A 20,866-nucleotide genomic window follows, 5' to 3' on the forward strand; every position below is an offset into this window, starting at 1 on the left:
GTTTGGTAAATAAAAAGTAGCTTTTTCGAATAATTATATTTAGCTCAAAAACTACTTTCACCAAAAACAGGCCCTCTTGTATTTTCAGGAAAAAAAAAATTGTTTTTCATTTTTTACGGGTAGCTGTTACGAACTTCACTATCAAAAATACTTTTTTATATATCATAATTCAAAACATATGAATACAAAAACAATTTGAAAACAATTATTTGATTTATACAGAACAGGCCTTTTAACTAGCGGCTTTCCTAACACCATAATAGCAAAGCCCTCCCCAGAGAACCTAAGTCCTAACCACTAATCAGCAGAGTACGTTTTGAGTACTGAACGCACAGATGAGAACTTTGATACTTTAATATATATTTCTTTGGTTATAAAAATCAAAGAAATACAAACGTTCAACTTCTATTTGAATATTAGCACAAGTTTAGAACATGATAGGCTGATAACACATATCAACGAGTTGGATACTGCTTTCTAGTGTATTTATTAGTCACTTCTTTTGACCAGTACTTGCATAAAATTTGCTTATTGAGTCTCCTCAACCAGACGGTACTTATTATTATTTCTTTCGTCCGTGATCCGCTATTTCGTTGAGCTATACATTCATTTGTAAATTCAAGGAGCGTTTGATTAATATTTAATAAACCCGATTGACAAGAATTATAATTTCAATCTTATGAGGTTATGTTTGTAGTGATTGGATAAGTAATCTGGTTGATCTGAATTAAAACTTCGTTCTCGTTGATCAAGTAAAGCATTAGCTACATGCATACGTACTCCCAAAAGTTCAAACCAGCAACTCATATTACCATTTCTCATCCTCGTACCTTTTTACTTCTCATTCTTCTTTCCAATCGCATTAACATTTCAGAAATCCTGAACATACAAATTAATTATATACGCAAACAATTTTAGATATGCTCTTTTCAAGATATACATACACTTTCGGTGATTCTGGTTATTATTAATTTTTTTTTTGCCAGCGATTCTGGTTATTTTAGTCGTCTCCAATGTTAAAAGCAGAGAGTCACGCACGAGTTATATAGGACACTCGCGCAGCATCGTCTTTTAAATTTGTAGCGGTAACCTTAGGTGAGAGCGAGAGGTTGGATGCGAACTTTTAATATAAATCGAATGACGAGCCTTATTTACAGCAACTGACATCTGGATATGGCAGGCATGACTACTACCAAGTGTGAATATAACTATACAAGTAGTGTTTATGTCAAAAAAAAAACCAAAAAACTATACAAGTAGTGTGGTAAAAAGCAACGAAAAACTGACATGACATGCATCCAATTTTCAGCACTTCTAAAAATCTACTAAAGTCTGTAGACATATCATTGTACAATGGGTTGATTAACGTGTTGCGACACAGAAGAAGCATCATCTGAGAGAGGTATGTATTCATGTAAGACGTGTTGTTGTAATGACATTTACAGACATTTACTGTATCTCTGCTTTGATTTGGAACCTTTAAGAAAACTCAGCTTCTACTGCAAAAAGATTCTGAATCTTCTCTATGGCAAACTCACTTGTTCTTCTTTCCACCAGCAAGAATTCGACGTATCTGGAGCCCTCTGCTAAAAGCTTGGTTAAAAAGGAGCCTAGTTTGAAACTCTGAGACAAAAGGGAACCATGCTAGCAACGCAACAGGTATAAAAATCATATGCCCCATGAGATACTCGTACGCTCTTGCTAGAGCTTTCACAGATCCCCACATTCCCAACCATTTTACCTGTCGCCTACATGATTGTGCGATCTGCATTTCAAAGTGCTATAATACTTGAGCACATGAACAATTGAACTGATACAATTACATGACCAAGACAGAAGATAGATACAGACAACCTCAGCTTGAAAACAAATTTAGTTAAATACCATGCAAAGTGGATGATTACATGTATCGACAAATCTATATGATTTTAGGAGAATAATGCATGACACGCATGCAGGGTAGAAGAGTTTTCAAGAAAATAACCATGTTTACTATATGGAGTATTCGGTTTTAGGGATTCTAACCCGATTAACATGAATCGGAAATTTGTAATCTTACTCCATATGTTGGCATTTGGTTTAGAGAATTAACGCGGGGATGGGGATGGGAACCTCATTCCCATTGTCAGGGTAATTCATTCCATAAATACCCCCACAAACTTTTAAATTATTCTCATTCCCATTATACCCCCACCCCACCCAAATAGAGAAAATAAAATCCCATACCCTTTATTCCTATGAACTATGCAAATGGCCCCTAAAATGTAAATCTCATATGCAGAAATGCGCACCAGAAGAAGAGCCCATCCTGTGGGCAAAAAGGCCAGTAAGCTGATAAAGATATCTCCAGTTGTAAGACCGAGAACCTTGAACAAGATAACAATTGTGACTATAAATGTAACAGTGAGGAACAGCTTGAGAAGCCGGAACATCAACTGAAAATCTGCACCAAACTTCTTTCTCCCCATAGACACCAGCTGCAGATACTCAGATAAACAATACATCATTTCGTAAACAATGATTTATAGAATCAATATTTTTATTTATCAACGAGAATGTTATACACGGAGGCTTATATCATACTGACCTTGAAGATGATCATGATAGTAATGATAACCAGCCAAGATAAAGCATAAACCTGCAGATTGCAATATTTAATAAGATGCCAGTTCCAATAATTTTGTGATATTAGTAATGACCACAAGTGCGCCTATACAGTCAGATTAAATTATTGCACCATCAAGCTCTTGGCAATAAAATATATCTTAAACCAGACACAAGATATGAATAGTGTGAAGACAATGGCATGCCAAGTGATTAATCAACTTTGTAATACTTGTTACCACTCCATTCATTACATAAATAGAATTCTGTTAACCATTTGGGGTTAAGTTGTAGAATATCTTTTAGTTGTAGAGTTTCTTCGAAATCAATATGAAATCTTCGTTTTTGGACGACAACTTATTGTCACAGTAAAAGGATAATGAGTATCTGATGAAGTTTTATGAACCGGGGAGTAGGTTTTCAAGTATTTGTGTAATCCAGTACTCTAGATATCACATATGATATGCAAAGAAAACAAGAGATAAGAACAGTGTGAACATACATACCATGATGCTTTTGTCGTTATTGGCCACATGTAGATGATAGACAATTCCATACTGGTAAATGAAGAAGCGGATAGAAAGAATAATTTCAGCCAATTGTCCAATCAATCCAGTACATTGCAGGTGCTCTTGTTCCTCTGCCCACCAGGATTCCCAACTTCTGACTGCTGGAATACCAATACCACCATGTTGACTTATCCACTTTGACCAATCATCATAATCTTCTACTATCTTGGGCCACTCAAATCCCGAAGGATTGAAAAGGAAAGGAGCAAATAGAAAAGAAGCTACTAAAAACCATATTGAAAAGGTCAGAAATATGTAAGATGTGGATTCTTGAGTTGCCGAGCCATAGATTTGATAAACCATCAGCAAGATCAACATTTCGAACCCTTTTGTGAAATGGCTTCTTGAGTACATTCTGTAATTCTCAGCAAACTTCTCATGTCGCACAACAAAACCACGCCCAGTAGCTCTGTATGTAGCCCCACCATGCAAAATCGTGCGGCAAAAGTAATGGGCCTTGGTCCCCAGGGAGAAAGTAAAGAATACAGGTGCTAACTGAAGCTGCATTATAACAAGATCTTTTGCAGCAGTTATGAACCCCCTCTCCAGAGCAATCTCCGTAATCATGGGCAATGCCATCAATAAACCAAGTTGAACAACTGACTGTGAAGCCATGACAGCCGTCAGAGCATTATTCCCTTTAGACCTAGAAAACCTAACTATTGTCCTCTCTAGTCCACTCAATGACAAGTAAAGCCGCCCATATAAGAATGCATAAACTGTAAGAATAACTATCTGCACAGAGGTAGTAAGTGGTAGTTTAGTTAGTCTGGAAGAAAAAATTTAATAATGACACATGCAACTAGACCAACAAATCCCAACATAGTTAAATTATGACAATGTTCTCCCAACTATATTCTCTCTTATGTAGGCCCAAGCCAAATTCTATACTTTCATTATCTATCCTATATAAACTCCCAGTTTCAACATACAAGCAACATCAATTACATTGTCCGGGGTACTGGGATAGATTACTAAATAAATGATTTATAAGTAGTACAACACACCAATAAAATTAAGCTATTCACTATTTGACTGACTATCTTACGAGAAAAGGGAAATGGCAGAAGAAAAATCTGTATCAACAAAAAATATAGTAAATCCAGATATGTTAATGGCCTGCAAGATATAGAAGTTATAGTTGCAATTTAGGGAATAGTATTTCAGAGTCGAGGATAATCAAAAACTAAAAAAGATATTACCATTATTTTTATTCATTTACATAATAAGCAGCTAGTAGACCACTTATAGATTCAATTTACTTTCATGACAGATAAGGCAGTAGTTTAGTACAATTTTTTTCATATAATTGTTGTCATAGCTGATTTGTCTTATTTAGAAAGATACAATAAAAAGAACTTCAATAAAACAACCTGATACATATAATATCGTCCAGTTTTCAGCAGTTGCAATATTCAAGTTGAAAAGAATTACCACCGAACTGACATAAAAACCAGTTGTCGTGAAAAAACATGATAGCATCCGGAAGAAGTCAAAACGATGGCCTAGTCTGTAGATGTCTCGGCTGAGTGTCTGCTCTCCATTACCGCATGCCACTTTTGCTTCGAAAAGTGAAATTTGATTTAGCCCAACATCTCTTCCCTTGCCAACTTGGATATACTCATGATGAGTAATATTCCCACGTCTCAGTGTCGAGTTAAAACCTATACCAACCAACATATCAGACATAAATAAAGTTCAACAGTTCACATATATAGTATGTATACCTTGGTGAAGTAGTATGTATACCTCTGCCTGTGGATATATGAGAATTAGGGAGGAGGGGGGTGGGTTTGGAGAGAGAGAGTGATAAGTAGCTCATTTTGATGCAATAAAAAAAATTACCAGCAAAAATGTCCTCGCTTAGATTGATGCCCCTAGAAGCTTTACTAATCCCTCCACGGGTTATGTGAAATATCCTGTCAAACACATCTGGATGCCCATAGTGGAAACGAACCCTAATACAACCAACTTAGGCCACTGAGTAGAGATCATACAATTGTTGCAATTACAAAAGAACTAACTACCAAGTGAAAGATATATAATATTGAATGATACCACAAAAGAGAGACACTGGCCATAAAAAGCTAGAAACTGATATAAAGGAACTGTGCAAGAACAAAAAGACGAAAGTAAAGCTAACGCGAGAGACATCTCATCACTGTATCCATTGTAACTTACCACAGCTACATTGGCTCTGCAGTAATCATAAATCTTGATTATATTCTATAATAAACAAATTACATAATCTGATTGCCTCCAAGATGCTTATGGATGCTTAACACATACAGAAGCGGAGATGTGTTTATATGAATAACTTATATAAGATGAAGAGAATAGAAAGTACATACTTTAACGGTCTTGCAAGAACTCTTTGGCCAATAGTTACAAAACTTGTTTCTTGATTTGACATAAACCATGCCAAAGAAGAAACACTGCACACAGATTTAATCCGAGTTAGATGCAACTATGTTATGAATAACATTAATCAGCTGACTTCTGACCAATAATAAGTAAAGCCATGAGACAACCTTCCAGTGAAGATGTGCTCACGAACGCCCAATATAGATGGTGGACGCACTCCATGATCCTCATTAAATTCCTCAAGCAGGTTTCGCATTTTAAAAGCTTCTTCCAAATAATTATCCTGCATAAAATTATTACAACATGAGAGTAGGTCAATAAAGTCAAGAAACCACAGAAGCTAATGCATTCATACTACCTGATTCATATCTATGGTCTGAAGAGCTTCGCCTCGACTAAATATTATAGCATGATTTTGGTTTTCAGGCTTGCCTTCTCCAATCTTTGCAGAGCCTGGCAATTTTATGCGGTAGATCTCCTGCAAGAAGAAGATAGATGCAACCAGTGAACACAGTAGACTAGATGGAATAATTTGATGCAGTGCGTCTGTTCAATAATACAATAATACAGAGGATTATACCTGGTCGAGGTTCTCAACTGCTTTGACCAGTACAGAATAATATACCTTCTGTATATTTTCACCTTCTTTTTCTTCAACTTCATCAATATATGCAACACGAAGGGATGGATTACTGAACAGGAAAACCAGATTTGAAGGTCAGATGAGCAGATGAGTCCACAGATTTAAATACATAATAATATGTATGATAGATATAGATATCATACTTGACCATTAAATTCAAAATATCAGTTGCGTGACGATCTCCTTGTCGCTTTTGATTCCCGTAGTTCTGGCAAGTAGCAACATAGGTGAACTTCATATCAGCTACAGCTTCTAATTGAGCATACAACTTCTGACTATTAACGTCCTCCTCTGGTGCAAGGGTTACAGCTTTGTATCCTTCCAACATTTCTTTGAAGTTGACATTTAAATATCAAGGAATCAGAGACCAATATGGTACAGTTGGCATATAAATATTAAGGATTCAGAAAGCAATATAGTACATCCACAGAGTTAATCAAGGATTCTTCATACTACATTCTGAATCTTCGACACAGTAGACTATAGCATACCTTAAACAAATAATGCTTCTGTAGAAACTAGCATACAAGATAATTCTTCTTATATCCTTCATTGTTAAAGCTGTAAAATTTCATCTATATACCGCAACATAGAAATATATAATGCTACTCTTCGATCTGGTGACCTATTTTAGGTGGCCAATAACTTCAAATATTAATATGCAAGAGTGCTATATAATTATCCTAGTTACTAAATGAAATATGAGAATGAGACAATGCGGAAAGGTATAGTATACAGGTCAAACAGAACCCTCAATAACCTTTGTACCTTGTAAAGTGAAGTTAACTACCCCTACTAGTACTCTAAAATGTAACTAACATGTTTAGCAGACATTTTAATTCTACAAGGCCCCATATTATTTTGGTTTGATACGTCAACATAATCAAGGAAATTGTTCATCTTACCACTCTCCTTTGCCATGTCAAGGAAGGCCTGAAGCTTCAAAGCCCTTCTGTAATACATCATCCCTCTAACTGCGAAAATATACATATTAGTAACAAATGAAATCACACTGACATGAAGAAATGATAGTAACACACTTGTTCTGCACAGTGTCTGGCCTCTCAAAGAAGCCCAATGGCGAAGCTGTAAAATATTCTCTTCAGTATCCCAAAGTTCACATTCTTTACAGTTGAGCCGCTCAATAAAGTTGTCCCATTCATCTAGTAAATATGCAACAGGATGTTTGTCAGTTTATCAGAACATATTAACTAGTATTAATGCATGGGTATTATGCATTTATGAAACATAAAAATAGAAAAAAACCTGGATATATTTTTTGCAGGTAGTATATGATCGAAATACCATCTTCATTTTCCATTTCAAGGTCACTCTTCGAATATACAGTCTCTTCACTGTAGTAGGGAGTCATGACACTGCAATGCCCAGGAAATATGGTTATGCCTACGAACTAAAAACATAATAATGTTATGTTCTTTATAACTGCTAAGTGACTTTAAATTGCTTGTAACTTATGAAAAACTATGCTAAGAATATTCATAAGATATACTGTGAAAACTTTTGTGAACACCCATTTTCCTAAATTATAAAGATTACAAGCTGCACCTGAATGAAAGCATTTTACGCACTCGAGGTGCATATGGCATCTTCATGAACAATGAATTTGTGAAGAAAGTCACCCTTCGGCGAGCTTCAAGGTTTGTTGGCACATCAACAGCAGATTCTTTGACTGTCAAAAGGAGATATAGGCGCCTTATCTATAAGGAAAAAAAAAAAAACCATTCCTCATTAAGAGATTAAAGATTGAAAACTCGACAGGATATATGTACATATATATGAGAAAAAATATGTCAACCTGTTCTTCCCACTGAGCTGTCACTACAGGAGGGAACACGATGTCATCTAGCGCATCTGTTTTATCAAAGAGTTGTCTTCCAGAATCCTTTTTACTCCTCTTAAATTCTACTAGTTCACTGAAACATTAAATGTTAACAGCAAAGTTTTTATGTGGCGATATCTTTTAGAAAAATGTTACTTAAAAGAGTTCTACTAACCAAATTTCATTCACCATCATGTCACAGGTAACTACTTCAAACATGTCTTGCAGTAATAGAACAACAGTATCTCGCTTTAAAGGATCAGCATCTTTCTGCAATATATATTAGACGTTAAAACATGCAAAAAGAAAATAAAATGATATCACGTACACATGCCAAACAAAGAACATGCACAAGGACTGCTCTGGCATAGTCTCACCAATATTTCTACAAGTTGCACAAACTTTTGGCAAAAAGTAGGTAAGTGGCCCATTCTGAAGCTCGCCAGAAAAGTGTTTTTCGAAATGTTATTTTCAACTTCTCTAATTATGATGCTTATCAACCTGTGTCATACAACGAATGTTAGAAGTACTGAATCTACTGATGACAATAATACGAAAGCTTGATATAAGAGCAAGGCAAGAAGAAATCATTATCTATTTCAAGTTGTGCAAAGCAGTCTATATTAGCGAGCAGAAATCACAAGGCAAAAGCAAGAACAAAGTTTTTCGGCCAAGAATATTATACACTGTTTATATATATATCAGGGGATATATGGATGAGATGCATAATGCAAGGATGGATAAAATTAAATCTCTCAAATGAAAAAAAAATCCAGATTTTATAATATAGGGATGTTTCCTGTCAGTATGCAAGTTAAGATGAGGAGCAACCAACTACCTTTTCTCAGTCTCTCCAACTACCAACACATTAAGTACAAGCTTTAAGGACTCATAGCATTCAATAACAGCACATTTCATATAGTCATCCGCACTTATACGCTTCCAGAGTTCAGAATCTCTGGATCGGAATTGAACTGCCATGTCCAATGCAATTGGGATCTGAAAACAACAGATTGTCAACCAGGGGATAGTGAATCAGAAAAGAGATGCACTAAAGAAAACCTCTGGTATTCTGTACCTTGCTAGCAAGCAAAAACGGTGGCCACTGGATAAGTTCAAGGCTAGGATCTGAAGAATAAGGGACCAACATGAGGTCCATCTCTCTGAAATGAAAAAACATACCAACTTCAGTTCTATATGAGGTGACAAGGAAGGTTATTTCAGAGAAAAATATCTGGAAATCTTTCCTGTCACTTATGAGATCTTCTTCACGGAAGCAACGAATAACCTCATTCCACAACTGAGCAAATTTTGCAGCTTCACTTTTCCCATTACTAGTGACCTATAAGTGAAAACAATAATTTCTTCCTCAATGCTACATGTTCTTTCTACTCCTGAACATGAATTGCATAAGATTATAAGAAACCTTGGACAGATGCTTTGGCGTTCTCATTGTCTTATTTGGATCAGAAGGAACCAAATACTTGTTGAATGCACCAGGTAGTGATTGGAACCTGGACCTTAGCATGCCCAGAGTTCTTATCTGTAAGTAGAAGAAAAATGAACATACGAATAAACCAACAAAACAATACCGCAGAGATACAGCAGATTGCAAGACATTCATATTTCTTAGCTCAGTATGAATTGACTTTCAGTAGAAACCTGAAGATCTTGATCACTCAGTGTTATCAAAGAGTCGAATCTGTACAACTAGCAGTTGTACACAAATTTGGAGTTACATCTCTCCTGACTGATAATTTAGACACACCCTGAATTATAATAGAGTATAAGTGTATAACTATATAAAGTAACATCTGATAAATGGCTCTGGAGCTGCTGATTAGTATATGAGCTGGAGACTGATCAAGCTAGTAAAATGGAAAAATAATTTTTTTCCCCCTTTCCAGACAACCTAGCCTTGAGGGTTACTCAAAAGGTGCAGCGCGTTAACACTAATGTTCGACGACCTCAGAGTACACCATTAATTACAGTTGTATTACATTGCTTCTTATTAATAATTATAGAAGTTCAGTTGAGATACTTCCATCAAGCATTGTTACCCTTAATACTCTGAGGGGCCGTTTGGTTTGTTTCGGGAAAACGGAATGGAATCCAGAGAGGAAAACGTGAAGGGAAAAAAAAGAATGATTTCTGAATTGTTTTAATTGTTTAGTTTTGATTGAGAAACGGAATGAAAAATTATATGACAAGTTTTATATCTGATTCAGTGATACAAACACTCACAAATATAATCGGTTTAATTGTTTCCCTGATCCTTTCTTACTTACCCCCAACCAAACGCCGTTAAGAAAAACAAAGTTATATAGAAAGGAAAACAAAAGCAATCATGCAAATGAGAAGATCTGTGTGATATGAAGAAAAGCTCTCAAAAGCTTTTGTGCTTAACTAGCAAATACAACCCTTTTTTTTTTACAAAATAGATTGCCAAAAGAAGTCTTGTACAGACTTTATAGAACATGGTATAACTACAAACTTAAGATAATATGTATTAGAAACTATCTGGCATTAGAAAATATCTGGCTGTACATTGCTCAGGAACACATAGACAAACTGATTGATAGGTCAAAATGAGGGATCCATGTACGCTATTGATTAGCTAGTCCCCAAAGCCTACAAGATCTGCTACCTCTCTGGTGACAACAAAAGTTTTCAACTACAGAAGTCCAATAATTTGAAATTTGAAGTAGACAATTGGAGTTGCAGAGATGGCAAGAGGCTTGAGGTCCATAAAATAAATTAAGATATTGACAGAGAAACCATGACTGATAAGGCCAATCTGTACAGTGAAGAATAATGTAATTTATTTTGGAATAGAGTCTAATGCCTCTCTTTTCACTTCAAACCTAACTTTGGTATTGAGAAGTACTGGAAAGTGGAAACTAGTCACTTACATCCAAGTAATATGTATTAAAACTATTAATTTATAAATTAGGCAGAGACTTTTAAGTTTTAACTACGACTCTCAGTCATAAATTAATTGATATTTCCTAGAACTCTTATGCAGGTAACAGTCCATGTAACAATAATAATATAGAGAATTTCATCTTCCACTGAAAATAAGTGTGCAAGCCAATTGAACAGATAAGTATTGTTACAATAAAGAATTAGGCTAATCAGAGAAGAGAAGGTCATTAATGATACCTCTCCTAGCCGATCAAAGGCCCCAATAACCCCACCTAACAGGGTTGAAAATATCGCATACCAAATCTGTGTATCCATAAAATATACCTGGAAAAAAAATCAATTAGAATTTAATGCATCATCACACAAAGAAAGGGCAATGAAATTAACATAACTTGAAACAAAGTAATAGTATGCATCTAACAAATAAAATATATATGTTGGCATCACCTACCAGCAAAACTGGTAACCAGAGTGAAATGACAGCTCCATGGTGACTTCTGACTGCAATGACATGCGAAATTATTTTATAAACCTTCTACTTCTAAATAAGATATAAGATTATTTTGTAACAAGGTTTCAGCTTGTACAAAAAGGCATGAAAGAGATAACTAGAAGTAGAGACATGCCTTTTGGAAAGAACTCATGCCATGCATAATGAACATGTTTGATATTCATTATATCTTTAGTTGGTCTGACAAGAGGCTTTATCTGTAGAAAATTACACAAAGCATTTAAAGGAGATGTTAATTATTCATCATATCTTGCTTTCACTTTAATTCCTAGATGTGACAATACCTGGACAAAAAAGCTAAATGTAAATTTGCAACACACGAGTAGTATCCAAAACAGAGTATACCTGAAAGTATAAATAATGTCTATGAACATTGATATTTATCAAGCAAATCTAGATAGTAAACAATGTTTGACGCTTGTTTCTTACTTCACGAGTACAAATTGACTTTCATGCATTCCTCTTCCAACATACACTCTCGGCTACACACACAAAAAAAAACTTTTAATAAGTAATAAACCACATTCAATGATGTTTGCATGGCCACACACAGACATGCACAAGGGCGCACACACAGAGAGAGTAATGACAATATAATATTTTTTGACATATTACTAATAATCGTGTCTATTTGTAGATGACAATCTTAAGTCTCAAGAATGTAAGTGCCAGCATATGAATGAGATCTCCTATAATGTTAATCACTAAACGCAGTGAACAAGAGTTATGTGGTAAGTAAGTTCCTTATACATAATACATCAGCACTAAACTGTAACCATATAATCTGCAACTCATCACATTTGTCAGTGCAACTCTAGCATCTAAAAGAATAGTTCAATATGAACCCAAGATACCACACACACACACACAATCACGCCTCTATGATTAGAGTATATAAATGGCAAAAACTAATGGACGAGAGTTTTGATACTTTGACATTGAAAGTTTTCATATAGTTCTAGAGCTTATGGCTTTATGCAAAGAAGATTGTCCTTGTAGTGTAAAAACCTTAAAAATAGAATAGTGACTTGACAATTATGTCATACACAGAAAACTGCCTCATTTTGTGAGCAAATACATTAGCCAGAAGTCATGAATATATGTGCAGCTGAGTGCATGACCAAGTGTTATCTTTATTGACATACCCACATATAGATCAGAAAACAATATACCTCATAAACCATACCAGAAGAAAATAATATTTTCTTTAATATTATATTTATGTGTGTGCATACATATACAATACAACAGCCGTTACCAATCTGATATATGCAAATAGTACTATCAGATCCTACATTAATTCAGTGTTAACAACAAATTTTTGATAAGTCCTACTCAAATGTTTAAAACAAACAAAGAGATACACCTGGTATTGCTATCAGAAGTTAAAGTCTGGAATTAATGTTGAACTTAGATGTAGAATTAAAAAGTAATACCTGTGACCACCATAGAAGAAGCCTTATGATAAGGTAGTCTGAATTCTCAATCGACCTTAAGAGGATAGGAAACATAAACAAAACTGCTGCTAGTACATTTGGAAGTAGATATAAACCCACAGCCAAGAGATATAATGGAGGGATCCCTTTAACTTGATTTAGTAATGAAAGAACATCTTTGATCGTGTTGAAGTCTAGTGAGTTGTTCTGGTGCAGATAACAAACAGGGAGAAGAAGGGACCATGCAAGGCTAACAACAATCTTGAGAATGTTTCTCATGACATCGGAGAAAGTCCATCTAAGAAATGCCGGGAAGTTCAGAAAGAGGTCCAGCACACCTAATAAACAGACACACACATGTATATACGCAACAGCGAGTACCCAAGATATTAGTCTCGAGATACAAACTCGATTGAAACAAGAATGCCTGAAGAGAGTTAATGTATTCAGAGTCATATGGAACATCTTAAAAAATGAGTACATTAAATGTTTCAACTAGACTGTAAGTGATGTATAGTTGTGGATAAAAGTCTTCAGTCTCCAAAACATATAAAAAGGAGTAGGAGCCAAAGTCCAAAGGTGATTGACGACTTCCTATGAAATCTCTTTACTAAGTTTGAGCAAGCATACTAGGCTTCTTTGATGACTTATTGAAATCCAAAAATAAAAACAGATGTTCAAATTCTATATCTTAAATTGTTAAGCTTTTGTTCCCTGTGTTGCAGACTCATGAATTATGTCATGTTCTCTGTGCTTCTAAAAATCGTCTCACATACTCTGGAATCTAACAAATCATTGACTTGACTTATCATACACCTAAACATATAATGGATTCAAATGTAAGAACAGTTCATACTTTGTAGGAAACGAAGAAATGCAGCAGTGATGAATATGCTGGACAGCCTGTATAGGACATCCTTTTGAAATATATCTAATAAAGAGATTTCACTCCACGCAATGATAAACAAAGCCTGTAGTCAGAAGTCATATTCAATCAGTAATACAGAGACTTCTATCCTTATAAGGGCAGGGACAATATTAGCCTGAAAGTTTTAATAAATACCTGTAGTACCAATATAAAGAAAGTCCACAAACGATCAAAACTTCGAAAAATGTGCCAAGATGAACGGGTTTCAGTAAAGTACAACTTTCCCGGGTTTCTTGAAGCTATACATAATCCTTGTTTCTGGCATGAATAGTTATGAAGGAAATTACATAAAGCTTATATGCAAACTATTCTAACTGAATCAAAAGTACCTGTGTCACTGTACTTGTTGACTTGAAAAAATCACAATCGTCATGCATAGGCCAACCTAAAGAGAAACAAGCAGATGACCTAGCAACATTGCAAATGTTAAAGCCACTAAAGAAAGCAGTCAAATGACTTAAATCAACGTTGAATCACAATGATATTTGTGGTTCAGTCTCCTATACGTACCAAAAATACTCATTGAGATCATCATAATTGCACCAAGCTGAATGGGGGGCTTTTCCATTTCTGCTCTTTTTAGCTTCCTAAAATTTTGTTGTAACACTTTATAGACCAAAACCCCTATCTAAAAACCAGTTCATGTTTGCACTAGGAAGTACCTTGTCAATTACTCGATAAATGGGTGTAATGACCTTTCGCAGAAAAGACTCATCGTCTCCCCCGTAAGAGGGCTTGATATTCTCTCCAGTGATAATGCTGACATTTCCAGCCAACAGACCATGGAGTTCATATGCCATCTAAATATAAATTATATAACCAAGAAAAAGTTGTGTATATTAAAGACATGCTTACATTTTGGAGAACAGATAATGGCTGAAAGAATACCACCATCCAGGAAAAAAAAATACTCACATTATGGAATATATAGCACAGACACTCTGGCATAAAGCGCACATTTGCTGCTTCACCCCAGATGAGAAAATAAAGCCCCATGTAAAGTATCTTTCTTTGTTGAATTTCTTGCTGCCCTTGAGGCAGACTGGAAACAACATAAATCACAATTTTATCCTCATATGCTCCAAATTATGAAGATGAAACTATATTATAACAAGAGAAAGTAAACATGAAAAAGTTCCACAACAAAATAGATACAAGCACGTTGGAACTGACCGTAAACTATGTTTTCTTCCCATGTATTTGCACCATGTCTTATAGTTTTTAAAAAGCTTGTTTGTGACAGCATTCACAGCTCGATCATCTAGCTGTAATGAAATGGATTACAGATTTAATTTACTTCCCCGCATAAGAAACAGAAATTTTTTGAGTAATATTTTGGCAGTGATGGTTGATCAAATATGACAGGCACTGCACAAAGAACCAGTAAACAGAAACATTCTAAATCTAAAATATAACTAGGACCATAACATGTATCATTTATAGCATGCACTTAGCACACTGGATGTTATGTATGATGAGGCATGCAGAAGTTAGACGTGCCTTGTTACTTGGTTCGGGCTTTGGAATAAGCTTAATATGAACATTTGAAAGAAGCAAGATCAAATTCTCTCTCTGGTTCCTGACATTGTCTCTCTGCGACACCAATATATACAGAAGGCAGATCATCATCACTTAATACGTAAACAGAGGTATATGCACTTTTTTTTTTTGCTAAATAGAGGTATATGCACTTGTAACCTATCTAGGAATGAGAAATTTGCCTGAAACCCGAACATGACCCTTAGCCAGTCAAGAACATCCAGTTCTCCTGATTTACTCCTGTACTGATCAGATTGGGGTGGCCAATTCAGACTACTCGTGTTTCGTAGTGCATCCACAGCTGCTATAACCTGGTACACAAAGCTAGTTAGAAACGCTATCGCATCCTAAGACCACACCAGGCATGCATTCATGTATGTCAGTATGTATGTGCTTGTGGTACCTCTTTAAACTGCATGATGGCCTGTGTTTCCCCAGAGGAATCCAGTGGGAGAATGTTATAGGGAGCATAAAGTTTTTTCTTTGCTTGGACATCTTTTGCTGCAGCAATAATCTGTTCACCAGGGTCTATATCTGTTAGCTCCCAAATGCAACACACATTACAACAGATGAATATGAATAACAAGATTACCTCAGGAGCAACTTCTTCCACTTCCTCAGAGATATTAACAGCGCATAGGACTTCAAAAAGAACATTAGCGGTCTGGTAAGCTTTTCCCAGTTGGGCTCTGTTGCATATAATTTTTTAACATTTAATCATTTGGATTCCACTAAACTGGTAAACATGCAATAGAGGAGGAATAGAGAACAAAAAATAAAGACAGATAGAGAGCACTTGCCTGTCTGCTTGATCTCCCTTGTCCAGGACTCTAGTGTAGTGCTCATAATAAAAGGCACCAATTTCCTTGGCATCAGATTCTTTAACCCTGGAGGCAAGACTTGAAACCTCATCCTATATCAAATGACGAAACAGATCAAGAGTTGGTATTTGCCTATTTGGCGTTAGAATATGAACCCCGTTTACTAATTAAACAAAACTTTAAAATTTTGACCATGCTTGGATGCTAGTTCATGTCTGCATGGGATAAGAGATTATAGATACATCGTATTATAATATAGTAGTTTAACATAAAGTAATATGTAGATCTTCCAGACACCCACTTTATTTTTAAAGTGTTACTCACTAAATTCAGCCAATAATTAGCGAATGAGATGTTTGAGAATTATGAAGGAAAATTTAATACACAAATTATTACTTCATATATAACCAGAAATAATATTAAACTGCATAGAATTATTTTTTAGTTACCCTGTTCAGCCGTTGTAGAAGGCTTGTTTTGAACTGCATCACCCCTCTACCATTAGAGTTTGGATCCGTTCTGTCCGTTTTGTCAAGTGCATAAGCTCGACCTGTTGTATAATGCCAAAATAGTGGTAAAACAACTCGACAAACCAGAAAATTAGTAGCACATGACTTTCAGTAATTTAGTAGTTTGCAGTTTAAATTGCCAGTATTTATATGTCAAGATAAATTATCCTCTAAATGCTGGTTTAATAAGTGGAAAAATAAAATACACATTATTCCTAAACACTTCTTATACAAGTAGTTGTTCAGAATGTAGATACTTTTTTCTTAAATCTCTTACACACCATACATATGTCAGCGAGTAAAAGGTAAAGATATAAATTAAACACCTTAATATATTGATTTACATAGAGAGTGTGATATGATCAAGTTAACAAAACATTATAACAGCAAGTAATTAATAAGTTCAACTTCCTGCTTTCACCAAATTGCTGCATAGAAACTTGCCAAGTATGCATTTAAGCAGAAAAAGTAAAAAAGAAGAAAGTAAGGAATATATGTGTTTAAGCATATACAGTAGTTAAGTATATGCTTACAGAGATAAGCAACACGAGGATGTGAGCTTTGGATTTCTGCAGCTACACGAAGAATTGGAGCGATCGACGACTGGAGAGAGGCAGGGACCACTTCATTATCAAAAACTTCAACTGGATGGTTTGTTAGGGCAGCGCTGCGAGACGATCGCCGCAGATGAGCTGCTTGACTCGCCGACGGCATCTGCTCTTGAGACGACGCTCTCATTGCTGCGTAAAACACTAATCGCTTCAACTACTCGCACTAATACTCGCACTAACTGCCTGTGTATAAGGACGACACAACTCACAAATACCTAAATCGCTATTGCAAAACATTAATTGCTAAAAATCAACAACACAGACACAAACATCAAGCACATATGACATATTCACACACACACACTTTATAGTACTATCATTCATCTCATCTCAAGCATATAATCTCTCAAAACACGCAAACAGTACGTCTACACAGACACACACTCGCACACATTAAGAAGTGAAGCTTACCGAGTTGAGAAGAGTCAGGTGATTGACGAACAGGAACGAGCGCGATCGACGGAGAGGAACGAAGCTGATTGTGAAATTTCTAGAGAGAGAAAGTAAGTTGGAAGCGGAGAGAGAGCGAGAGAGCGAGAGCGAGAGAGAGAGAGAGAGAGAGAGAGAAGAGAGAGAGAGAGAGAGAGAGGGAGGGAGGGAGGGAGGGAGGGAGGGAGGGAGAGCGGTGAGAGAGAGGGCTAACGAAGCGATGAAATGAAAGTAATGGAAAGTTATATACGTACAGAGTATGTATGTATATGTACAACAAACACACACCGCCACACAAACTCAGCTGAATTGAGAGAGTGGTAACAGACCGAAGGATCTTGTGGGCGGGAAACTAAAAAGAAAGAACTTGTGTAGCCATTACTTGATGAGCTGGCCGGTGTTGTGTAAAGGATATGAGCTAAAATTTGACTTCATTGACTGATCGAGTACAATTTCTATATGACAAGTTGACAACTAATATTTGTAGATTTTGTTATATTTTTTTATCTTATTTTCCTGCATAATTGTTTTCACGATGAAATCTTTTATCTTACATGATTATTTTTATAGTGTTGATACGTAAAAAAAGTCAATCATTGTTACATGAAAAGAAAGATAATACGAAATAATAAAACGACATTTTTTTAAAAAAACGGAGATAATACAACAGATAACAGCCATATAACATCTACAAGAATGATCGAGATTTAAACGAGGAAATGAATACAACAACACCGAATAATTTATTGGGATCTTTTTAAAAATACCCATCTGTAAAATCATTTTTTTAAAAATACTACCATCTTTTTCATTGTTTTTAAAAATATCTTTTCATAAATTTTTTTTTTCAAAAATACGATTTGCAACTGTTGCAACCTCATTTGCAACCTTGGGCGGCGCAGCCGTAAAAGTTGCAAATGAGGTTGCAAAAGTTGCAAATGAGGTTGCAAAAGTTGCAAATAAAAATGGAAAGTTGCAACTGTTGCAACCTTGGGTGGCGCAGCCGTAAAAGTTGCAAATGAGGTTGCAAAAGTTGCAAATGAGGTTGCAAAAGTTGCAAATAAAAATGGAAAGTTGCAACTGTTGCAACTGCAATTGCAACTAGTTCAACTGAAAACTGTAAGTTGCAAATGAGGTTGCAAAAGTTGCAAATGAGGTTGCAAAAGTTGCAAATGAGGTTGCAACTGCAGTTGCAACTTTTGCAACCTCAGTTGCAACTAAATGCAACTGAAAACTGTAAGTAACAACAGATGTATGGTGTGCCCCTGGCGGGGCCATTAAATTACAATAGAATCAACTGAATGCAACCATATGCAACTGAATACAACCATATGCAACCATATATGCAATTACAAATCCTGATTTCAAGTTCCAGTTTTCAAATGTCGTTTTCGACCTCATTTTCGGAATCGATATATATATATATATATATATATATATATATATATATCGATTCCGAAAATGAGGTCGAAAACGACATTTGAAAACTGGAACTTGAAATCAGAAATTCAGTTGCAGATGAAGTTGCAAAAGAGGTTGCAACACGGCTGGCTAGTTGCAAATGAGGTTGCAAAAGTTGCAAACAGTATTTTTGAAAAAACAATTTTATGAAAAGGTATTTTTAAAAATAATTCTGGAAGGTAGTATTTTTGTAAATAATTAAAGAAAAGGTAGGTAGTTTTGTAGATTTCCCTAATTTATTCCCTAGATATTTATTTTTTTGACGATTCACATGTATAAATAATGTTGAAATATTATATTTATAAAAATAGAGTTGATTCGTTTATGAATCATCTAATCAATAGAAAAGATGTCCAAGACATTCGGATAATAAATCATACATATTCAAGAAAAATCATACGTGAGAATGAAGCAACAAAACTCCTCTGAATCGACAAAAACTAAGTACTTGAACAATAATTACATCAAACAAATATTTTATTAAGTAACTAAAATTCTTAAGATATTATGAACTATTTTTTTTTAAATTTACGAACTCTTTATAGGATATGAGGGGTCTTTCTTCAAAAATAAGATTTAGTAATATATTTAATTATATAAAAGAAATTCTTACAAAATTAGAATTGTAATAAGTACTTACGTGAGCATCACCAATCCCGTGAAATCATGAACTAAAAATAAGTAATACATGTTATAGATATTATCGAATGAGACAACAATGTTGTCTATAATTTTAGTCATCCTCTGATATCAACTATATGTGGTCAACTATTTGTATCCTATTTGAATATTATATTTAACTTTTAACAATATGAAATAATATATAACATATCATTTTTAAGATATCGTCATTCAATGTGATTAATATCATCGAAGCAAAATGTCGTACAGATTCAATAAATTATACATAATATATTACAAGTTTAATTTAGCCAACAGTGTTGAACATGATCCATCTTTGAGAGCCTTAATGTGTTTTCTTTCTTAAAAGGTGCAAAAATTCGGTAATTCTGGGTGACAATTCTCCAATTTTCCTTTATTAAATTCGGTCTAAAGGAATGAGTGCAGAATTATGTCCAAGTGTGATATTTTTTGGCCACCAAAATTTGTTTTTGAAAATTAAAAGGTATATATTTATGTGTGTATGTATACTGATCGGTAATCGAAACCTACATATAGCAATCATGTACATTTAAAAAAAGAGGACGTTCAAAATATTAAAGACAAAATCCGACTCATATATTCTTCTAAATACAATGTTTAGATTCTAAAGTATCCGGAGAAGCCAAATTTATGATTCTAACCTTGGTCGTTTTATATTTTAAGTATTGGTGCTTTCTCGAGCGTATGATTATAGGAGGAACATCACCATATATATGGGCACCTATATATGAACTTTAGTAGTTTTATATTTTAAGTATTGATTCTCTCGAGCGTAATTATACCAAAACTATGATTCTAACCTTAATAGTTTGGGATTTTTTTATTCATAACCACGTTTTCAATCTTATTTTCAAAAATACTACCTTCTCTAATTTTATTTTCAAAAATACTACCTTCTCTAAAATATTTTCAAAAATACTACCTTCTCTAAAACATTTGAAAACTGGAACTTGAAATCAGAAATCCAGTTGCATATATGGTTGCATATGAGGTTGTATTTAGTTTATTCTATT

General features: G+C 34.9%; 1 protein-coding gene across 3 annotated transcripts; it reads right to left on the bottom strand.

The window, feature by feature from the left end:
- Positions 1-1,109: 1,109 nt before the first annotated feature.
- Positions 1,110-18,128, bottom strand: LOC108219498 (callose synthase 5). Of its 3 annotated transcripts, XM_064092515.1 has the most exons (42): positions 17,712-18,122; positions 17,223-17,429; positions 16,630-16,730; positions 16,160-16,272; positions 15,952-16,048; positions 15,763-15,873; positions 15,542-15,670; positions 15,321-15,413; positions 14,994-15,085; positions 14,736-14,862; positions 14,483-14,620; positions 14,331-14,407; positions 14,150-14,228; positions 13,956-14,078; positions 13,749-13,863; positions 12,893-13,230; positions 11,886-11,938; positions 11,741-11,801; positions 11,572-11,653; positions 11,397-11,446; positions 11,183-11,269; positions 9,447-9,563; positions 9,099-9,362; positions 8,859-9,019; positions 8,398-8,521; positions 8,196-8,290; positions 7,997-8,114; positions 7,747-7,898; positions 7,447-7,556; positions 7,221-7,343; positions 7,086-7,154; positions 6,324-6,510; positions 6,118-6,229; positions 5,896-6,015; positions 5,705-5,820; positions 5,525-5,608; positions 5,019-5,131; positions 4,608-4,837; positions 3,111-3,908; positions 2,588-2,638; positions 2,292-2,477; positions 1,110-1,765 (listed from the first exon to the last, which is right to left on the bottom strand). In XM_064092515.1, exons 2-42 carry the CDS (start codon positions 17,425-17,427, stop codon positions 1,535-1,537), a joined length of 5,832 nt encoding a protein of 1,943 aa, XP_063948585.1. In that variant the 5' UTR covers positions 17,428-17,429; positions 17,712-18,122; the 3' UTR covers positions 1,110-1,534. The 3 variants fall into 3 exon arrangements, 2 of the variants coding, with proteins under 2 accessions (XP_063948585.1, XP_063948587.1); XM_064092517.1 differs by lacking the exons at positions 1,110-1,765; positions 2,292-2,477; positions 2,588-2,638 and having other exon boundaries at positions 3,596-3,908; positions 4,547-4,837; positions 17,712-18,127; XR_010291460.1 differs by lacking the exons at positions 1,110-1,765; positions 2,292-2,477; positions 2,588-2,638; positions 3,111-3,908 and adding an exon at positions 5,355-5,370 and having other exon boundaries at positions 4,698-4,837; positions 17,712-18,128.
- Between the last annotated feature and the right edge of the window lie 2,738 nt (positions 18,129-20,866).

Source organism: Daucus carota, chromosome 4 (assembly GCF_001625215.2).
Source record: "Daucus carota subsp. sativus chromosome 4, DH1 v3.0, whole genome shotgun sequence".
Lineage (NCBI taxonomy): Eukaryota > Viridiplantae > Streptophyta > Magnoliopsida > Apiales > Apiaceae > Daucus > Daucus carota.

What these genes read in the sequence shown, in the direction of transcription:
- LOC108219498 (XM_064092515.1), bottom strand. Translation starts at nt 17,427, where the DNA reads ATGAGAGCGTCGTCTCAAGAGCAGATGCCGTCGGCGAGTCAAGCAGCT. An exon ending in AAGGGAGATCAAGCAGACAG is followed by an intron (nt 16,049 to 16,159) that starts GCAAGTGCTCTC and finishes TATATGCAACAG; the next exon opens with AGCCCAACTGGGAAAAGCTT. An exon ending in CCTTTGATCGGCTAGGAGAG is followed by an intron (nt 9,564 to 11,182) that starts GTATCATTAATG and finishes TTCTACTTACAG; the next exon opens with ATAAGAACTCTGGGCATGCT.